The sequence below is a fragment of the Scyliorhinus canicula genome, chromosome 1 (genome assembly GCF_902713615.1).
Source record: "Scyliorhinus canicula chromosome 1, sScyCan1.1, whole genome shotgun sequence".
Lineage (NCBI taxonomy): Eukaryota > Metazoa > Chordata > Chondrichthyes > Carcharhiniformes > Scyliorhinidae > Scyliorhinus > Scyliorhinus canicula.
This window is the reverse complement of record NC_052146.1, coordinates 66,230,520-66,251,886: the sequence shown is the minus strand read 5'-3', so window position 1 is coordinate 66,251,886 and position 21,367 is coordinate 66,230,520. Positions and strand designations below refer to the sequence as shown.

General features: G+C 46.6%; 1 protein-coding gene across 4 annotated transcripts in view; it reads left to right on the top strand.

Annotated features, from left to right (window-relative positions):
- Window positions 1–21,367, top strand: part of cita (citron rho-interacting serine/threonine kinase a) — a 278,500-nt gene that overhangs the window by 171,559 nt on the left and 85,574 nt on the right. For 3 of the 4 annotated variants that reach the window (XM_038792104.1, XM_038792084.1, XM_038792094.1), the window contains exons 29-32: window positions 11,311–11,415; window positions 11,844–11,984; window positions 14,279–14,386; window positions 16,153–16,315. In XM_038792104.1, coding sequence (XP_038648032.1) covers window positions 11,311–11,415; window positions 11,844–11,984; window positions 14,279–14,386; window positions 16,153–16,315 — 517 coding nt within the window. The remainder of the gene's footprint in view (window positions 1–11,310; window positions 11,416–11,843; window positions 11,985–14,278; window positions 14,387–16,152; window positions 16,316–21,367) is intronic. The other variant, XM_038792114.1, reaches the window with a different exon arrangement.

The following is a 21,367-nucleotide window of genomic DNA, read 5'->3' as shown; positions in this document are numbered from 1 at the left end:
GTACATTATTTCGGACCACTGAAAGAAGTTCCGCATTTTCACTAGTCAGATGATCTGCCAATGCAACATCTAACATTGGGAACAAAAGATAGTTTGTGTACTTCTTAACAATGGTAACGTAACAAAATACAGGAATGCAGCTTGTAAGTAGATTGAACAATCCAGCATGGTCTTTATTGAAAGTCTTATTATTGTTAGAAATTCGAACAGATTAGTGATTTGAGTAATAAACTATTAAATGGCTTATGATATTGAATGGCATTACTGCAGAATTGACACCATTATTGGGTCTGTTTTTGAGAATGAACAGCATAAAAACATATCTATAAAACAGGAAGAGACAGCGGACGTGATCATTAACTCTTGCATAGATTGACATTGCCTGTTTCTGTGCTGTATAATCATAGAATCTCTATAGTGACGAAGGAGACCATTTGGCCCATCAAGTTTGCACCAACCCTCCGAAGAGCATTCTACCTAGGCCAATCCCCCGCCCCATCCGTAACCCCACCTAACCTTTGGACACTTTAGCATGGCCAATCCGCCTAACCTGCACATCTTTGGATGTGGGAGGAAACCGGAGAACCTTGAGGAAAGCCACGCAAGCACAGGAAGAATGTGCAAACTCTGCCTGTGGGCAGCACGGTAGCACAAGTGGATAGCACTGTGGCTTCACAGTGCCAGGGTCCCCGATTCAATTTCCCACTGGGCCACTGTCTGTGTGGAGTCTGCACGTTCTCCCTGTGTCTGCGTGGGTTTCTTCCGGGTGCTCCGGTTTCCTCCCACAGTCCAAAGATGCGCAGGTTAGGTGGATTGGCCTTGCTAAAGTTCCCTTAGTGACCAAAAAGGTTAGGAGGATTATTGGGTTACGGTGATAGGGTGGAAGTGAGGGCTTAAATGGGTCGGTGCAGCCCCGATGGGCCGAATGGCCTCCCTCTGCACTGTATGTTCTATGTTCCACACAGACAATCACCCGAGGTCAGAATCAAACCCGGGTCCCTGGTGCTGTGAGGCAGCAGTGCTAACCACTATTACACGATGCTGCACCATGCACCAACATTTTATTTCGATCATTTAAAAAATAAATTCTACAAAACAAAGCCCCCAATTTCTATGGCCTTTCTTACTTGCTTTGTTTGACCCCTTGTTCCGCACTGTAACCAATCACTGTTTTGTCGATGTGCCATTTGTCAATGTTCTCTGTTGATTATTCTTGTGTCTACTATGTATGTACTATGTACGGTCCTTGGCCGCAGAAAAATACTTTTCACGATACTTCAGTACGTGGGACAATAAATCAAATCAAAAATCATCCCCCCCCCCCCCCCCCCCCCCCCCCACCCCGTGCGCACACAGGCACACTCCCTATTTCCTATCCGCGTCAACTTATGCCACCTCATGCCTCCCGATCACCCTTTACCTACCCCATGGCCCCTCATACCTCCTATGCTACCTCATGTCCCTCCACCCACTCCTCATGACTCCTCATACAACCCATGCTCTCCCACTCGCCACCCTTTTCCCTTGCCCCTCTGTGCCAACTCACCGAGTATCCACTATGGGCAAACCTCAGGAGCCATGCTGATACAAAATAATGTGCCTATTGTCACTTCTTTTTAAAAAAAGTTAGTTTGATTGATTTAAAAAAAAACATTAAATACATTGAGATTTGGAATATTTTGGCTTCGGTAGCCCCAGATATCTACGGTGGGCAGTCAAATATTCAAAAGTAATTTTAAGGCACTTTATTAAGAATTAACAATTTAGATATATTAACTATATATATAGACAATAATATGTTAACTAAACAGACAAGAAAAATGTACAAGCCATGATAGTTGAGTCGTTCACTGACCGCAGAGGAGAAGTGGACGGTTGGCGTGTTGCTCTCAGTAAACTGTGATCGCAGCATTCTGCTTCCTTGTGGAAGTGTTTCTCCCATCTTCGCCGTCCTTTCCTGGTGCATCTGCCATCTGAAGAAGGTGGCTGCCTGACCAGGTCTGTCATCTGTCTCTGAGCATTCATAAATGTATTTTCTTTCCAGGGACTGGTAGCTTACGCAATGTCAATCACTTGTTCAGAATCTTCTGGAAATGGCTACAGGATGTTTGGATGGTCACCTCCAGCGTTCAGAACAGCGTTGACTCATTTAGTACATACGCCACCACGCAGTGAAAAAATAAAGTTACATGAGGCTACATCGGTACATGAACTGCTCTCAGTCCCATTTCTCAATTCTTCCACAGTCCTTCTGCCTTTGCAAACTCCTCCGCTGCTTCCGCCATCCCAAAATACAAGTCCCTTGATTTGTAGGTCACCCTCAATTTAGCTGGATATACTATGCTGCACTGCACCTTGCTGTTGTACAGTGCCTTTTCACACAGCTTAAGGCAGCCCTCCTCCTTGCCAGCTCCTGGTATACTAAAGTCCTGGTATATGATTATACCAGCTCCAGCCCATTGCACCACCTGCTTCTGCTTTGCTCAGCACAGGACCTTCTCCTTCACTGTGTACCTACGGAAACACACAGTTACTACTCTTGGCGGCTCACTCATTTTTCTACTTGGTATAGGCCTCCGTGACCGATGAGCCCGATCCAGTTCATATCGGAAAGGGATCATCCCCCTCCCCCAATAGCTCCGCCAACATCCTGGCAAAATACTCCGTCGGCCTCAGGCCTTCCACCCCTTCGGGCAGACCTATGATCCTCAGATTCTGCCACCTGGATTTGTTTTCCAGGTCATCCATTTTGGCTCGCAGACCCTTGTTGGTCTCTGTCACCTTCTGCAACTCCTTCCCCATCGAGGTGAGTTGATCACTGTGCTGCGATAATACCTCTTCCACTTCCTTCAGTGCCTCACCTTGCTCCCGCACCTCTGCTGCTGCGCTTGATACCGCCGCCCTCACCGGGGCAATCACCTCCTCCACCAGCACTTTCAATACCGCCCCCAGCTCCTTCCTCATCGCCTCCATGTGTTTTGTGAACTGTTTTTTTCAAGTTCCACAACCATCACTTTGGTCATTTCTTCTGCAGTGAGCGATGCGGCCTCCCCTGGTGCTCCAGCCTCTGCTTTCCTTACAGTTCCTGCGCTGACTTTTCCGCTCACTGGCGGACTTTCATTAACCCCCCTTTTCACGGCCGTTTTTTTCCGAAGCTTGGACATTTCTCTTCCCTGTGCCTTCTTACAGCTTTTTCAGCCTCCGTTGCCCCTGGGACCAGGCGTTAAAATCCCGAAATTTCTATTCCTGAGCGGAAGCCCTCCAGTGTGTGGCATACTCCCGTCACCGGAAGTCCCTACCATACTGACTTGAAGTCACATTAGTACACTCTAGATTCAGGAATGTTATAGGGGAGGACAATATCTGTAGCCTTTATCTCTACCTAGTCCTGGTCCCTGACTCCTTAGCATCATTTTTTTTTCAGAGATGGGGCGCGAGAGAATTAACTGCTATGCCAGCGAGTGGCATGAGAGTTCTGTATAATTCTAAAAACAAAAGCAGCATTTCATAAAAGTCCTTATTTCTTAGAATCCTTCAACTAATCCTATGAAAAACAAAGATTTATAATCTATGACCACGTGCAGCTGTCAATCAAACTGCTCACTTAATAGGCATCCCTCTCTGAATATTAGGTTGTAACATCAATCATGTAGCACAATCTTATAACGAACCCCTTGGGCTTATTTCAACATACAGAATTTTTTCAAACGCCACACTTTAAAAAAAATCTAAACCCAGTGTTAAATTCCTTGACAACTTTGACAGGTTTGGACAGTTCTTTGAAAATTCCAATGAGCTGTAAAAATGGCGGGTTCTGGAGCAGACGTGTCAATTTGGGCCACTGCCCAGCATTTTCGCGCAGGTGGAAAGCCTCTCTGTTGGCACCAGAATTCCGAACTTCATATTTGTTGGCAGCTATTTGAATTGTCCCCTCAGATGGCTTTCCTAACCAGAGGAACTCTTCCCTACAGTGGTTCGGAATATTTTAATGACAGATGCAATTTTGGGTAGCATGAGAACCAATCTGGAAATGTCTTGCCAAAGGAAAGTAACCAATTCTGTGCTCCTTTCTTCTTTGTGGTAAAGTTATCTCCTTAGACTGTATTTCAAGACAATGATTTCAGGTTTTGAGACTTCTCCTGTATCGAACAAACTAAAAGCAACATTGAATAAACATTACTTAGTAGGCAAATAGTACTCTGAACTACGAAAAAGATAACTCTTTCTGATGTATTTTTTAATAAACATTTTATTGTGATATTTTTTGGTATTATAACAACAACACAATAAACAATGTACATGAAACTATAAACATAGTGCAAAAGTCGTTTCCCACCCTTACAGGTCCCACCTTTATTAACCCCCTACTCTAAGCTAAACTAAACCCCCCCCCCCCTCCTTCTGCTGACGATTAATTTTCCACGAAGAAGTCGACGAACGGTTGCCACCTCTGGGTGAACCCTAACAGTGACCTCTCGAGGCAAACTTTATTTTCTCCAAACAGGGAAAGCTAGCCATGTCCAATAGCCAGGTCTCTGACTTTGATGGCTTTGAGTCCCTCCAAGCTAATATTATCCGGCTCCAGGCTACCAGGGAAGCAAAGGCCAGAACGTCTGCCTCTTTCTTCTCCTGGATTTCCGGGTCTTCCGAAACCCTGAAAATCGCCACCCTTGTTTTTAACACCGTGGATATGACATCTGCAAATCCCTGCCAAAATTCCCTAAGCTTCGGACATGCCCAGAACATGTGGACATGGTTCGCTGGTCTTCCTGCACATTTTGCACATCTGTCTTCCACCCCAAAGAATCTGCTCATCCGGGCCAATGTCATGTGAGCCTGGTGAACGACCTTAAATTGTATCAGGCGGAGCCTGGCACATGTTGCGGACGCTTTGACTCTACTCAACGCGTCCGCCCATAGACCATCCTCTATTTCTCCTCTCAGCTCCTTCCCACACTTGCGCTTCAGCTCCTCGGTCTGCGTCTCCTCCGACCCCACAAGTTCCTTGTAAATGTCAGAGATGCTCCCTTCTCCTACCCACCGTCTGGAAACTACCCTGTCCTGAATCCCCCTTAGCGGTAGGAGTGGGAAGATTGACACCTGTTTACGTAGGAAGTCCCGCATCTGTAGATACCTGAATTTGTTTCCCTCGCCAACCCAAATTCTCCTCCAGCTCCCTCATACTCGGAGAACTCCCCTCGATAAACATGTCCCCCATCCTCTCAATCCCTGCTCTCCGCCATATCTGGAACCCCCCATCAATACTTCCCTGGGCAAATGGTGATTATTACAGATTGGGGACCAGACCGATGCTCCCACATGTCTCCTCCATTGCCCCCAGACTCTCAGGGCCGCCACCACCATGGGGCTGGTGGAGTACCGAGCCGGCGGGAACGGCAGAGGTGCAGTTACCAACGCCCCCAAACTGGTGGCCTTGCATGAAGCCACCTCCATACGCTCCCATGCCGACCCCTCCCGCACCACCCACTTCCTGATCATGGCTATATTCGCCGCCCAGTAATAGTCACTAAAATTTGGCAGCGCAACCTGTCCTCTCCCCGACCCAGCTCAAGCATTACCTTCCTTACTCGCGGGGTCTTGCCCGCCCGAACAAAGACAGTGATCACTTTGTTGACCCGTTTAAAATAAAGACCGCGGAATAAAGATGGGGAGACATTGAAACACGAACAAGAATCTCGGGAGGACCTTCACCTTCGCTGTCTGCACCCTCCCAGCGAATGACGACGGGAGCGCATCCCATCTCCGAAAATCGTCCTTCATTTGGTCCACTAGTCGGGCCAGATTTAATTTATGCAGCCGGTCCCATTCCCGCGCCACTTGAATACCTAGGTACCTAAAGCTTCCCCTACTAATCTAAGCGGCAGCTCCCCCAATCGCCTCTACTGTCCCCTCGCTTGGACCGCAAATATCTCACTTTTCCCCATATTTAGCTTTTATACCCTGAAAAACCGGCCAATTCCCCGAGAATCCTCATGATTTCTTCCAACCCTCAATTGGGTCGGATACATACAGAAACAGGTCGTCTGATGAAGCGAGACTTTGTGCTCTCTTCCCCCCCCCCCCCCCCTCCCCGAATTGCCAATGTCTCTATAGCTAGTGTGAACAGCAGTGGGAGAGGGGGCATCCCTGTCTCGTCCGCCGGTGCAGTCTAAAATAGTCCGATGTTGTCCTATTCGTCCGTACACTTGCCACAGGAGCCTGATACAGCAACCTGACCCAGTCAATAAAGCCCTGTCCAAATCCAAACCGTCCCAGTACCTTCCACAGATAATCCCAATAACATCCGGAACACAATCCTCAATCCTGGAGGACAAAATTTTGGCCAGCAGTTTGGCGTCCACATTCAACAGGGATATCGGCCTATAGGACCAACACAGCTCCGGGTTCTTGTCCCGTTTCAGAATCAGCAAAATCGTGGCCTGTGACATCGTCGGGGGCAGCACCCCTCTTTCCCTTACGTCACTGAACATCCTCATCAACACCGGTTCCAATATCCCAGAGAATTTTTATGAAACTCCACTGGGTACCCGTCTGACCCCGGGGCTTTACCCGCCTGCATGGCCTTCAGACCCTCCACTATCTTTTCCAACCCGATCGAGGCCCCCAGCCCTTCTACCAGCTCCCCGTCCACCTTTGGGAAATTCAGGCCCCCCCCCCCCCCCCCCCCCCCCCCCCGGCCCCGTGGGGGGTTCCGACCCATACAGCCTACTGTAGAAATTCCTAAATGCTTTATTCACCCCTGCTGAATCTCCAACCAGGTTGCCATCTTCGTCATTTACTTCCCCTATCTCCCTGGCTTTTCCCTCTTTCTAAGCTGCTGTGCAAGCATTCTGCTGGCATTCTCTCCATACTCAGATCGCTCCCCTCACCTTTCTCAGCTGCTCCATCACCCTGCCTGTGGTTAACAAGCGGAACTCCGCCTGTAGCCTCCGCCGTTCCCTTAAAAGCCCTGCCTCTGGGGTCTCCGCATACCTCCTATTGATCTGTAGTATCTCCTTAACCAGTCGGTCCAGCTCTGCACTGTCCACCTTCTCCCTATGGGCCCGTATGAAGATCAGCTCCCCTCTGACCACTGCCTTCAGTGCTTCCCAGACCTTTGCTCCTGAAATTTCCTCCGTGTCATTGACCTGCAGGTAGTTCTGAATACATTTCCTCAGCCGCTCGCACACCCCTTCGTCAGCCAAAAGTCCCACATCTAACCTCCAGTGTGGGCGCTGGTTACTGTCTTTACTGACCTGCAGGTCAACCCAGTGCGGAGCATGGTCTGAGATTGTGATCGCCGAGCACCCCGTGTCCGCCACCCCTGCCAGTAAGGCCCTGCTCAAAATGAAGAAATCGATCCGGGAGTACACTTTATGCACATGTGAGTAGAAGGAGAACTCCTTCACCCTCGGCCGCCCAAATCTCCATGGACTCCCCCACCCCCCATCTGCTCCATGAACCCTTTTAGTTCCTTTGCTGGCACCCTGCCCGTTTTCGAGCTTGACCGGTCCAAGCCAGGGTCAATAACTGTGTTGAAGTCCCCTCCCATTCCCAACCTGTGCGAGTCCAGGTCCGGTATCTTCCACAGCATCCTCTTTATAAACTCCACATCATCCCAATTTGGCGCATACACATCTACTAATACCACCAACACCCCCTCCAGTTTCCCACTGACCATAACGTACCGACCTCCCATATCCGAAACTATTCTAGGCGCCTCAAAGACCACCCGCTTATGGATCAGGATCGCGACCCCTCTAGTCTTTGAATCCAGTCCCGAGTGAAAGACCTGACTGACCCAGCATTTCCTCAATCTAATCTGGTCAGTTACTCTAAGGTGCGTCTACTGCAACATTACCACGTCTGCCTTCAGTCCCCTAAGATGCGCGAACACATGTGCCCTCTTGACTGGCCCATTTAACCCTCGAACATTCCAGGTGATCAGCCTAGTTGGAGGGCTCATTGCCCATCCCCCTTCGCCGATCAGCCATCCCATTTTTTGGGCCCGCCTCCAGCCCATGCTCCGCGCCTCCACTGGCCCTCCCCTAGGCAGCCTCCGCTCCCAACCTCCTCTCTGTCCCTTAGCCCAAGTCTCGCCCTCGTCAGCAGAACATCCCCCCCCCCCCCCCAAACAGTAATAACACTCTGTAACCCAACCCTTTTGATAAACCGAACATATGCTCACCCCCCACTGCACTTCCGTGAGCTAGCCCGCCCAGCTAGCTTGGTGGCCCCCATCCCTGGCACCGGATAGTCTCCCACCGATTGTCCCCCCCCCCCCCCCCCCCCCCCCCCCCCCCCCGTTCATACAAACATACTCCAACATCAAACAATCCCCACACAATTGCCTGACAGAAAAACACCAAAAATCGAAACAAGCACACCTCCATCCCCCGACAGTGCAAATACAAACCTTAACTCACTCGGCTCTGCCACTGGTCCCAAATCAATACAGAAGGCATTACCTACAGCTTCCACAAAACAAAAAACGAGAAACTTTTCTTAAGCGCAGAGGAACTAAAAGAAAAAAAACATGAACGTTGCAGCAAAGTTCAAAAGTTCTCAGTCCACCACCAGTCCTTTCCTTTTTACAAAGTCCAGCGCGTCCTCAGGCGACTCAAAATAAAAGTGCTGTTCCTCGTACGTGACCCAGAGACGGGCCGGATACAACAGTCCGAACTTCACCTTTTTCTTAAAAAGGATCGACCTGATTTGGTTGAAGCCTGCTCTTCTCCTGGCCACCTCCACACTCCGGTCTTAGTAGACCCGCAGGATACTGTTGTCCCATTTGCAGCTCCGTGTCTGCTTGGCCCATTGTAGAATGCGCTCCTTATCCAAGTACCTGTGGAATCTCACCACCATTGCCCTCAGGGGGAGGTGGGGAGGGGGTCTCCCGTTCGCAGCTTCCTCCCGAGTGCTCTGGGAGCACTGTCCACCTCCAAGGGTTGAGAGAATGTCCCATCCCCCAGCAGCTTCTCAAACATATCTGCGATGTATGCCCCAGCGTCCGCTCCTTCCGACCCCTCTGGGAGCCCAACGATTCTCAAGTTCTGCCGGTGGGACCTATTCTCCAGGTCCTCCACCTTCTCCAGGAGCTTCTTCTGCTGGTCTCTCAGCATCCCCACCTCCAACTCCACCGCAGTTTGATGTTACTCCTGCTCAGTCAGTGCTTTCTCCACCTTCTGGATCGCCCGATCTTGGGCGTCCAATCTAATCTCCAGCCGCTCAATCGACTCTTTTATCAGGTCCAAGCAGTCCCGTTTCTGCTTAGCAAAGCCTTCCTGAATAACTTGCATCAGTTGCTCCATTGACCGCTGAGTTGTCAAACCACAGGTCTGGTCCTCCGCCATGCTGTCTCCCGCTGCAGCTTCAGCCCAACCCTTCTTTGTCTTTCTGTTTCTGCCTTTACGAGCACTTGTAGTCCTCCTCTCCATGCACCGATGTGGGAATTCAGTACACAATTGCCTCTGTCTTCAGTTTTACAGTTCAAGTCCGGTAGAAAATCAGGGGATAAGGTCCAAAAGTCCGACCCGAGTGGGAGCCACCAAATGTGCGACTTACTCCTTCATAGTCGCCACCGGAAGTCCTCTTTCTGATGTTTTAACATAACTGATCACTCCACACTTCATTCGCACGTATTACGGCGCACTCTCTGCTTGATGACAGCCTTAATGAGAAACATTCCCCAGTCACTCCCAGCTTGCAGTAGGCCCACATTGCCCTGTTTCCATGAGCTGTAAGGTCTCTTGAGCATCAAAAGGAGTTTGCCTCAGTTTTTGGAGAATTCCTGAACAAACTACCAGCAGTAAGGTCCAATTTGCCAATTTCTCCTCTGGACCTAATCAGGGCAAATCATGCAGAATCTTTAGATTTGGCCAGAAACCATCCTCTCTCCTGCGTTCTGCCTGGTATCTCACAGGCAACCAGCAGCCTTCTCTCTGCTGACTGTACCAACTGCAGCCTTTGTCTGGGAGACATCTCTCTCTCTCTCTCTCTCTCTATTTCTCTCTCCTTTCTGTCCAAGAACTCGTGGATCTGCTTCTGCTTAACCCAGCTGCTCTTGTCTTTGATTACAGGTGTGATGTTTGCACCTTGCTCCCAGTAAGTTTCAAGCTGGGTCCCCTGCCACCATGGTTACAAAGCCACCCAGGCTTGTTGGGCACAATTTGAAGCAGATCACATGACTTTCATTTCTCCTTGAATGAAATACAGTCCAAAAAATAGTCATCTTATAAAGCCTTGCATTCATAACTGTGGAGGTCAAATTTCAGGCAATGTATGGCCGTACTGCAATAACAAACCTTTCACTTTGGCAGTTAGGCAACGATTCCAGGTTGCCTCAGTTTTTGGAGAATTCCTGAACAAACTACCAGCAGTAAGGTCCAATTTGCCAATTTCTCCTCTGGACCTAATCAGGGCAAATCATGCAGAATCTTTAGATTTGGCCAGAAACCATCCTCTCTCCTGCGTTCTGCCTGGTATCTCACAGGCAACCAGCAGCCTTCTCTCTGCTGACTGTACCAACTGCAGCCTTTGTCTGGGAGACATCTCTCTCTCTCTCTCTCTCTCTCTCTCTCTCTATTTCTCTCTCCTTTCTGTCCAAGAACTCGTGGATCTGCTTCTGCTTAACCCAGCTGCTCTTGTCTTTGATTACAGGTGTGATGTTTGCACCTTGCTCCCAGTAAGTTTCAAGCTGGGTCCCCTGCCACCATGGTTACAAAGCCACCCAGGCTTGTTGGGCACAATTTGAAGCAGATCACATGACTTTCATTTCTCCTTGAATGAAATACAGTCCAAAAAATAGTCATCTTATAAAGCCTTGCATTCATAACTGTGGAGGTCAAATTTCAGGCAATGTATGGCCGTACTGCAATAACAAACCTTTCACTTTGGCAGTTAGGCAACGATTCCAGGTTGTTGCTGCCTTAATTTGGCAGAGCCCCATGTGACATAAAGACATCTGCTCTGTTAAGCTAACATATGAGCAGTCAGTACCACTGTCAAGCAGAGGTACCAACATCATCCTTTGCTCAAACCATGGGTCTCTACATTATAATGCTGACTACTTGTTTCATGGAAGGGGCACGATCAATGCAAGCTCGCTATTGCTGTTGACCCAAAAAGAATGCCTGCGTGGCAAATAAATGCTAGATCTTTATTTGGTACTTATTTTAAAGTAATAGTTTTGCTCGAATTACAAAATTGCTGACTTTACTGGATGCATTATAATACTAATACAATTCATCACTGCTTGAAAACACAATATATTAACCATCAGAATTGTTTTTGGTTCATTTTCATTCAAAGTTGAGTGACCTGGAGAAGAAGCACACCATGCTGGAAATGAATGCACGTGGTCTTCAGCAGAAACTAGAGACAGAGCGAGAGCTAAAGCATAGACTGATCGAGGAGGTAGGGAAAATATCAGAGGTTATTCCTTTCACCATAAAAGCAATTTTCTTATGCAAAATTCTTGATTGATTTAGATGTTGGGAATCAAATATGTATTAGTATTAGTCCTGTTTATATTGAGTCTGATAGTTCAATGGAAATAGTATTGATGGAGTCATGAAATAAGACTCAGTATTAAAACTTCAAGGTGAAACCAAGGTTTTCGCTTCTGTTAATCATGGTTCATGGAATATGGGAAAAGTTTGCCTGGCTTTTGGCTTGCTGGATCCGTTACTGAGCAGAAACTGAACACTTTTGTGTAGCTTTGCCAGTTGCAGTGTTTGTTAACACTGTGAATGCGATCTTGCGGTTAGTGAATGATACTCTTTCTGTCCAATTCTATGCATTCATGCCATGTTCTGAACCTTGTGGTTGTTCACTTTATTCAGCAAACAAAACTGCAGCAGCAGCTAGATATGCACAAAACACACATCTTCCGTCTCACTCAAGGATTGCAGGAAGCCTTGGATCAGGCTGACCTGTTAAAGACAGAGCAGAGTGATTTGGAGTACCAGATTGCAAATATGCAGGTGAGAGTTAAATGCAATAAAAAATATGATCACTTTGATGCTGCTATGTGGTGACAGACAGCATGTAAAAACAATAAAAACAAATGTAGAACCTATACAACCATTTCTGAAAGGAACGAGCAGCTTTGACCAGTAAGTAGAGAAAGCACAGAAATGTGTTCTTTCGACTACTTTTAGAATCCCTGGGAAGGTTAACACCCAATGTCCAGTCATTAAGATAAATATGACTGTCTGAACCTTGTACTTGATAGCGTGCGTCAGTTGAAATGGAAATAACTGAAAATGGTCTATTGTCCTTTGCATGAGATTTCACGTTTGCCTCTGCTAATTTTAGTGAAAAAATAAACTAAAAGCTGTATTTAATTATGCTTTACTCACCGCTGCTTTTGGCCAAAACAGGTATTTCAGGTTTCACAAAATCGACTAGTGTCCTCCTGCCCCTGATTTCCTGCCCGATTCAGAGACTATGGGGTGGATTTTATGTTGAGGGAAGAATCCCCACACCCCGGTGTAAACTTTGGAGATGAGTCTGCCTCCACCTCACCAGCTTGCCCTGCTTTACATTTTTGAGCAAAGGCCCTTTAATTAGAATAATATGTGCCTTCCATCCATCTCCAGGAGAACGTCCCACCTCAGACCATCTGGCCATATGGAGCCCAGCAGCACTGTATGCTGACAGTGTTAAGCAGGAATGGTAGTCACTGCTGGTGCTGCAGGTAGGGCAGGGAGATGGCTTCAACGATCTTCCCGGACATTTAGGTCAGTCCGAGATAGCGCTGGAGCATTTCAGCCAGGCCCCATTGACGCTGAGGCAGGTGGGGTGCGCGCCTGTGGGCATGTCTGACAAAAAAGATTGTGAGGGCTGACATAGAACATAGAACATAGAACATAGAACAGTACAGCACAGAACAGGCCCTTCGGCCCTTGATGTTGTGCCGAGCCATGATCACCCTACTCAAACCCACGTATCCACCCTATACCCGTAACCCAACAACCCCCCCCTTAACCTTACTTTTTAGGACACTACGGGCAATTTATCATGGCCAATCCACCTAACCCGCACATCTTTGGACTGTGGGAGGAAACCGGAGCACCCGGAGGAAACCCACGCACACACGGGGAGGACGTGCAGACTCCGCACAGACAGTGACCCAGCCGGGAATCGAACCTGGGACCCTGGAGCTGTGAAGCATTTATGCTAACCACCATGCTACCGTGCTGCCCTGAGGAGGCAATACTGGGAGAAGGGACTCCACTTGTCAGAGGGGACTGGAGACACTCTCCACTTTCACTGACCAGGAGCTAGCTGCGCTACAGTTTGAGTGCAGGCAACCCCTGCTGCCCATTATGTATGAGTGACTGCCCCTGACATCAAGGCAACATTTGATCTAGTGTGGCATCAAGGAGCCCTAGTAAAACTGGAGTCAATGTGAATCTGGGAGAAAACTATCCACTGGTTGGAGTCATACCTAGCACAAAGGAAACGGTTGTGATTGTTGATGTTCAATCATCTCAGTCCCAAGACATCACTGCAGGAGTTCCTCGGGTAGTGTTCTATTCCCAACTATCTTTAGCTGCCTCGTCAATGACCTTCCCTCCATCACAAAGTCAGAAGGGCAGATGTTCACTGAAGACTGCACAATGTTCAGCACCATTCGCAACTCAGATAGTGAAGAGGTCTGTGTCCATATGCAGCAAGACAGGGCAATATTCAGGCTTGGATTGAAGAATGGCAAGTAACAGTTGCACCACATGTGCAGGGTAGGTGGATTGGCCACACTAAAATTGCCCCTTAATTGGAAAATATGAATTGAGTACTCTTCATTTATTTTTTTAAAATGGTTTCCTCGGATGCTACGGTTTCCTACATCTTTCAATTGCGAAAGATGTGCTTGTTAGGTGAATTGGACATTCTGAATTCTCCCTCAGCATACCTGAACGGACGGCAGAATGTGGCAGCTATGGGATTTTCACAGTAACTTCATTGCAGTGTTAATGTCAGCATACTTGTGACAATAATAAAGATTATTATTATGTTAAGTGCGATTTTGCAATTGAAAGAATGTGTGTGTGTGTACATGTGAAAGCAGTTACGACATTCAATCAGAAGATCTGAATGTAATCTGTTTGAAAGTGAATGGAATGGCCCAGTTTCTAACATGGGGAAAAACAGAAACAACTAATTTTTCTCACTGAATTGGCCAGTGATTGGGGGGCCGTACTTGTCGGAGCGATTGAAACAGAATCCCTGAATCAATGTCCAAAGTTTTGTTTCTCTCTTGCTCTTGCAACAGATGGTATTCTCCCATGACAGAGTGAAGCTGGAGGGTACGATCACTCAACAGTCCAAACTGATTGATTTCCTACAATCAAAGATGGACCCACCAATTAAAAAGAAGAAGGTAGTTAAATGTGAATACAAACTGAAGATGATTGTAATTCCATTCACCTAATACCCGTACAATTATGACTGTTTGAAATTTCTTGAGCAGGCTACTGGACTTTGTTGTCCTAACCTTGATCATGTACTACCCTTGAATGCTTACTGACCTGGACACCAACTTTGCTCTTGCTTGAGCTGATACCTGCTGAAATCTAAGGGCACTGAAACTAACTAGGCCAAATTTGGATTTATTGCAGGCGCAGGTTAACAGAACGGGATGTTTTTGAACATGGAAAGTGAGTGCAATGTGTGATCTCATTGAACTGCCCTGTGATTGGGATGCGGGCACACAGCATTTTCCTGAGAGACTAATATCTTTCTCACAATAAAGTAAAGTTGCCATAGTCCCAGATGACCATAGGCTTCTTTCCCCTTCGAGGGGCAGAGCTGGCTGGTGATGATTCTAACCTGAGGATCACGACATCTCAGGCGAGGGGCAAGGTTGAGAAGGCGGGGCCTTCATGAATAACCTCAGCCGGTATGGGAATTGAACCCTCCCTGATGGCCTTGCTCTGCATCCCGATGCAGTCGTACAGCCAACTGACAAGATCCTCAAAGTGGTGCAATCAAATGGATGGATAATTCTAAAACATCAACAAATTAATAGAGTTATGAAAATTCAATTTTTTAAAGGGTGCTTGTAGTATTTTGCTAGCTCTGACCGGCAAAAGGTCTGTGACATAACAAATATGACTCTCAATTTCATACACCAAATTTAATCCTCTTTATATATTGGAAACTGGTCGGCACATCACATTTGGTCAAGCAATTGAGTGGTTTACTCCTGAAAGAAGTTCACATCCCAGACCTATCTGCATGACGCTGTGGAGCAGATTGCCTGCATCCACACAATTGTATACCACTGATATCAAAATTTGAAGCTGGAGCTTTGTTTTATAGTGTATTCTTATACCTTGGAAATAGGAGATTTTAGAAACTTGCACATTAATCCCAATATGTTTAGCCAGTCTGTAGCTCTTTTAGCCTGTCTCTATCATTAGCCATAAGCCTCATTAAGCACAAAACTTAATTAACCTTCTCCCTTTCTTTCTATCAATTGATGTAATTGTGCTCTTCTTGTAAGAAAAATAATTGGGTATTCTTTCTTATCTTAGGACATGTTGTGGGAGAGCGTTCACTCCACTAATAAACCCACTCGGTGATTAAGATGCACTGTTTATCAGTTGTTGATGAGAATGAGACGGGCAGCACGGTGGCACAGTGGGTTAGCACTGCTGCCTCACGGCGCCGAGGTCCCAAGTTCAATCCTGGCTCTGGGTCACTGTCCGTGTGGAGTTTGCACATTCTCCCCATGTCTGCGTGGGTTTCACCCCCACAACCCAAAGATGTGTAGGGTAGGTGGATTGGCCACGCTAAATTGCCCCTTCATTGGAAAAAAATAATTGGGTACTCTAAATTTATATTTAAAAAAAGAGAATGAGACGTACTCATTTCTCCTATTCGGGGAAGGATGGTGCTCGTATTCTGTATGTATTTCTTTTGATTCAACTTAAAAGGACAAGCATTTTGTGGAATAAAATGTTAAAATTAACATTAATGCTGCTAGTGATGTCAGTATTAGTAATTCAGCTGAGGACTATGCCTTCCTTACTGCTGCTTCCAGATTTCTATATTGTCAGCATTGCACTGTTCCTCACCCCTAGGCACATTCACATGGTGATTTCTTGCTGAACAGGTAGTTTGATTATGATTCCTTGTATACAGAGTTTGTTTGGGCGCCGGCGTGAGGACCCTTCTCTTCCTATCCAGATTCCCATGCAGTACAATGACCTGAAGATAGCATTGGATAAGGAGAGATGTCGAAACATGGAACTGGAAGATGCACTGCAGAAAATCCGCGTAGAGCTGAAGTGTGTGCGGGAGGAAGGTAAGAACATTCAAGAGGGCAAGGACGAGTGTTTCAGTTAATGGTTTGGTGATGTGCGTTAACACAGTCTGATTTGGCTGCAGTAAGAGGTCACTCAACAGGCACTTTGAGTTTAAGAACAAGTGAGCAAAAGTGAAGAGAGGCTTAACACTCCCAACAAGTTTGTTCTCTATTACTATTCTTGGAAATGTCTGGACACTTGTGAGTGTCAAACGCATCTGTTGGTAACTTAATTATTACAGGGCCGAATCGCAGATGTGAGCATTGCAAAATGTTAGTGCTTTACTGTCTATGTTTAATTGTCATTTCTTACTCTGCAACCAAGTTCTATAAACTGTGAAAAATAGTAACCAGTCCTTCCAACCTAAAGCTACATTCAAAGCTTTGTTTTTATCTGTTTAACATGAATGCTCAAAGCCAGGAAGCCTTTAAAATAATCCCCAAATGTTATCAGTGAATTGTTTTCAATAAAGCTAATGATACAAAAGCGTGCCAAAAGCTAAAGTTCATTTTTTATTAAGATACACTCTTTGTTATCAGTACTATGGCAATGGACATTTCCATGTATCTTTTATAATTTTAAACCTGCTAGATTGTTCATTTATCATTTTAAAAGCCTCCATTCTGAGCTTGTCCACTCTAGCTAGTCAGGTTATTTCTGATGCAATGTACAAAAAAAGACAAACAAAACACTGGGATTCAGTTTTTAGAGGAATAGAATTGAGAAGCAAAAATATTGTTAAACTTGTTTAGGACCTTGATAAAAGTGCATACTGTTCACAGTTCTAGCCTCAATATTGCAAAAAGCACATAGAGGCACTAGAGAAGGTTCCACAAAGATTTAAAATTATAATATCATAACTCTGGTTGCAATGTTCAGGAAAGACTAAAGAGGCTTGATACAGGAGTAGCGAAGTGTTGCTTCAATTGTATGGAAGCTTGGCTGTGTCGCAACTGGAGTACTGTGTGCCGTTATGGTCCCCTCACCTCAGGAAGAATATTACTGTCATAATTAATAATCTTTATTGTCACAAGTAGGCTTACATTAACACTGCAATGAAGTTATTGAAAAGCCCCTAGTCGCCACATTCCGTCGCCTGTTCGGGTGCACGGAGGGAGAATTCAGAATATCCAATTTACCTAATAGCACATCTTTCGGGACCTGTGGGAGGAAACCGGAGCAGCCGGAGGAAACCTATGCAGACACAGGCATCCAGAGTCAGGAGAGACACAGACAGTGACCCAAGCCGGGAATCGAACCTGGGACCCTGGAGCTGTGAAGCAACAGTGCTAACCACTGTGCTACCGTGCTGCAGGGAGTGCAACGAAGGTTTCACCTGGCATGTTCTGGGGACGGTGGGACTGTTTTATGAAGAGAGATTAGGAATTGGGCCTTTAATTTCCAGTGTTTTGAATAATGTGAGGTGATCTCATTGAAAACTACAAAATACTTAAAGTTATAGACAAGGCTGATGCAGGCAAGATGTTTCCCTTGGCTGGGGAGGGGGGTGGGGAGTCTAGAGCTAGGGGTATAATTCTAAATAAGGGGAAGCCACTTAGGACCAAATTGAGGAGAAATTTCTTTCATCGAATACCTACAGTGCAGAAGGAGGCCATTTGGCCCACCAAGTCTGCCCCAACCCTCTGAAAGCAGCCACTGTGCCACCATGAAATGAAAAAAATGAAAATGAAAATCGCTTATTGTCACCAGTAGGCTTCAATGAAGTTACTGTGAAAAGCCCCTCGTTGCCACATTCCGGTGCCTGTTCGGGAAGGTTGGTACGGGAATTGAAACCACGCTGCTGGCCAGCCTTGGTCTGCTTTCAAAGCCAGCTATTTAGCCCTATGCTGAACCAGCCCCAACATGCCCCTGGTGTGCCCAGCACTTCCCATTAATGCAAAAATAAAATAAAATCCAACAAATCCCTGTTACCTCATGGCCTACACCATGGGGTTCTAAAAGAGAAAGCTTCAGAGGTTAGTGGATATTCTAGCGATGATTTTCTAAAATTTCTTAGATTCAGGAATAGTATCACTAGATTGCAAGTTGGCAAATGTTACACTTTGAAGAAAGGCGAGAGAAACAATGGTCTAGAAGCCAGATAGCGAACAATACTTGTTGGCATTTATTATTCAGGAAGTCTTAACAATTCACATAGAAAAGCATAGAATGATTAGAAAAAGTTTATGAAGGGTAATCCTGTTTGACCAATTTATTAGAGTTTTTTGAGGATGTGACCAGTGAGGTAGATAAGAGGAACCAGTAGATGTAGTTTTACAAAATGCATTCAATAAGGTGCCTCACAAAAGGTTAATAGGCCAAATAAGGGCTCATAGAGTTGGGGGTAATCTATTAGCATAGATAGAGTATTGATAAATAGATTGAAAGCAGAGAATGGGCATAAATGATGCTTTTACAAGTTGGCAGGCAGTGAATAGCGAGTGCTGCAAGGATTGGTGCTGGGGCCTCAGCCATATATATTCTATATTAATGACCTAGCTGAAGAGTAATGTATCTAACTTTGCTGCTGATACCAAACTACATGGAAAGACAAGCTCTGGATAGGACATGGAGAGGCTGCAAAGAGATATAGATAGGTTAGGTAAGTGAGCAACAAAATGGCAAATTAGAGTAGAATTTAGGCAAATGTAAAGTTATTCACTTTGGTCATAAAAATAAAAAAAACAGAATATTTTAGACTGGGGTGTGCATGTACAAGAAACGCCAAAGGTTAGCATGCAAGGCAAAGGCATATTGACCTTTATTCTTGTACTCCAATCCTATTGCTTTAAAGAAGCCTTGCTGCAATTGTACATGGTTTTAGTTGGACCGGATCTGGAGTACTGTTTGCAGTTTTGGGCCAGAATTCTCCGCTTGGGAGACTGTGTTCCCCACCGGGACTGAATAACGTGTGATTCGGACTTCTGTTGAGGGCACTATTCCCTAAGTGAATCAATATATGCAAATACGCAGCACTCTGCTGGTGCGAATTGTGAGCAATCCCCAGCCCAGCGGGCTTTGTAACCCACATTAGCGCCCAAAGAGCCCGACAGCTGAAGCTGTTTTTAAGCCCTCCACTTACCACACACACATTGATGGCTCACTAAAGATCTGCCCCTTAAATTTGGGAGTCCGAGGTAGGCCACAGCTCCATGCCAGTGAAGACAGACACCCTCTTCCCCAGGGTGGGCTGCAGACTCAAACATCCTGAGCAGCACCTGGGAGGTGGTGGCAGAGGCAGTCAGCGCTGTCAGCCTCACCAGGAGGAGACAGCTGGTGATCTGGAGGGTTGGGCGTCCCTGGTGAGACCTCTGCCCTGAGAAGGGCAAAGAATCAAGAGGCTTCCAAAGGCTGTGGTGCAGGTGTCCTCTGGTTGGGGTGAGTTCTGCTGTGGTACAGTACTTCTGAGGAGTGCCAACACATGGTGGGCCCCTGCTTGAGCTTGGTCACGCCCAACCTCTTGATGAAACAGCTGGTGTATTAGGGTGTCCAGAGGGGCGGCCAGATGACCAGAGCTCGGAACATTCGAAGGACACAGGTAGCACTCAGCAGAATGAGCAGACAGGATAGTAGCACCAGAGGGGTGCATTTAAATCCGTGTTCTTCAAACTTTTTTTCTGGGGACCCATTTTTACCAACCGCCCAAACTTCGCGGCCCACGCTGGCCGACCTGCGCGGCCCACGCCGGGCGACCTACGCGACCCATGCCCGCCACCATTTTCTCTTGCATTGTTTGCTGCTGACAAAAATGGAGGAAAAGGGTTTTGGGTCTCTTTGGCCCTCGTACACGCTCTTCCAATGGAACCTGTTGGATGAAGGCGAAGCCTTCCAGTGTCGGAAAGTATGGAGTCTCCATCTGTCCAAAGTTCTACATTTTTTTTCCCTGTAAAATGTTATCAAATAGACCCCCCACCCCGAACTTGCAAAAAAAATAAAATGAATAAAATAAAATGAGTAAAACCCCCCGAACTTGTACAAAAATAGCTGCGACTGTTTAAAACAATTAAAAAGTGGCCCACTGCGCATGCGTGCCCGATCACTGGTGCTCATGCGCATAGTTTTGCGCATGCGCACCGAAGATCTGGCACGCATGCACTGCGGCCGCATTTCTTTTACATGTTCGTGGCCATTTTGAAGGCCGCTTGCAGCCGGCGTTATTAAAAGCTGGCTTTTGCGCGCGGATGTGCGCGATCGGGAGCACCACGACGGACGGCTCCGCGACCCTCCCGACATCCGCCCGTGACCCACCCGCGGGTTGCTCCCCCGAGTTTAAGAACTAGGAGCAGGAATAGGCCATATGGCCCCTCGAGCCTGCTCCACCATTCAATGAGATCACGGCTGATCTTTTGTGGACTCAGCTCCACTTTCCGGCCCGAACACAACCCTTAATCTCTATATTCTTCAATAAACTATCTATCCTTATCTTAAAAACATTTAATGAAGGAGCCTCAACTGCTTCACTGGGCAAGGAATTCCATAGATTCACGACCCTTTGGGTGAAGAAGTTCCTCCTAAACTCGGTCCTAAATCTACTTCCCCTTATTTTGAGGCTATGTCCCCTAGTTCTGCTTTCACCCGCAGTTCTGCTTTCACCCGCCAGTGGAAACAACCTGCCCGCATCTATCCTATCTATTCCCTTCATAATTTTATATGTTTCTATAAGATCCCCCCTCATCCTTCTAAATTCCAACGAGTACAATCCCAGTCTACTTAACCTCTCCTCGTAATCCAACCCCTTCAGCTCTGGGATTAATCTAGTGAATCTCCTCTGCACACCCTCCAGCACCACTATGTCCTTTCTCAGGTAAGGAGACCAAAACTGAACACAATACTCCAGGTGTGGCCTCACTAACCCCTTATAGAATTGCAGCATAACCTCCCTAGTCTTAAACTCCATCCCTCTAGCAATGAATGATAAAATTCCATTTGACTTCTTAATCACCTGTTGCACCTGTAAACCAACTTTTTGTGATTCATGCACGAGCACACCCAGGTCTCTGCACAGCAGCATGTTTTAATATTTTATCATTTAAATAATAATCCCTTTTGCT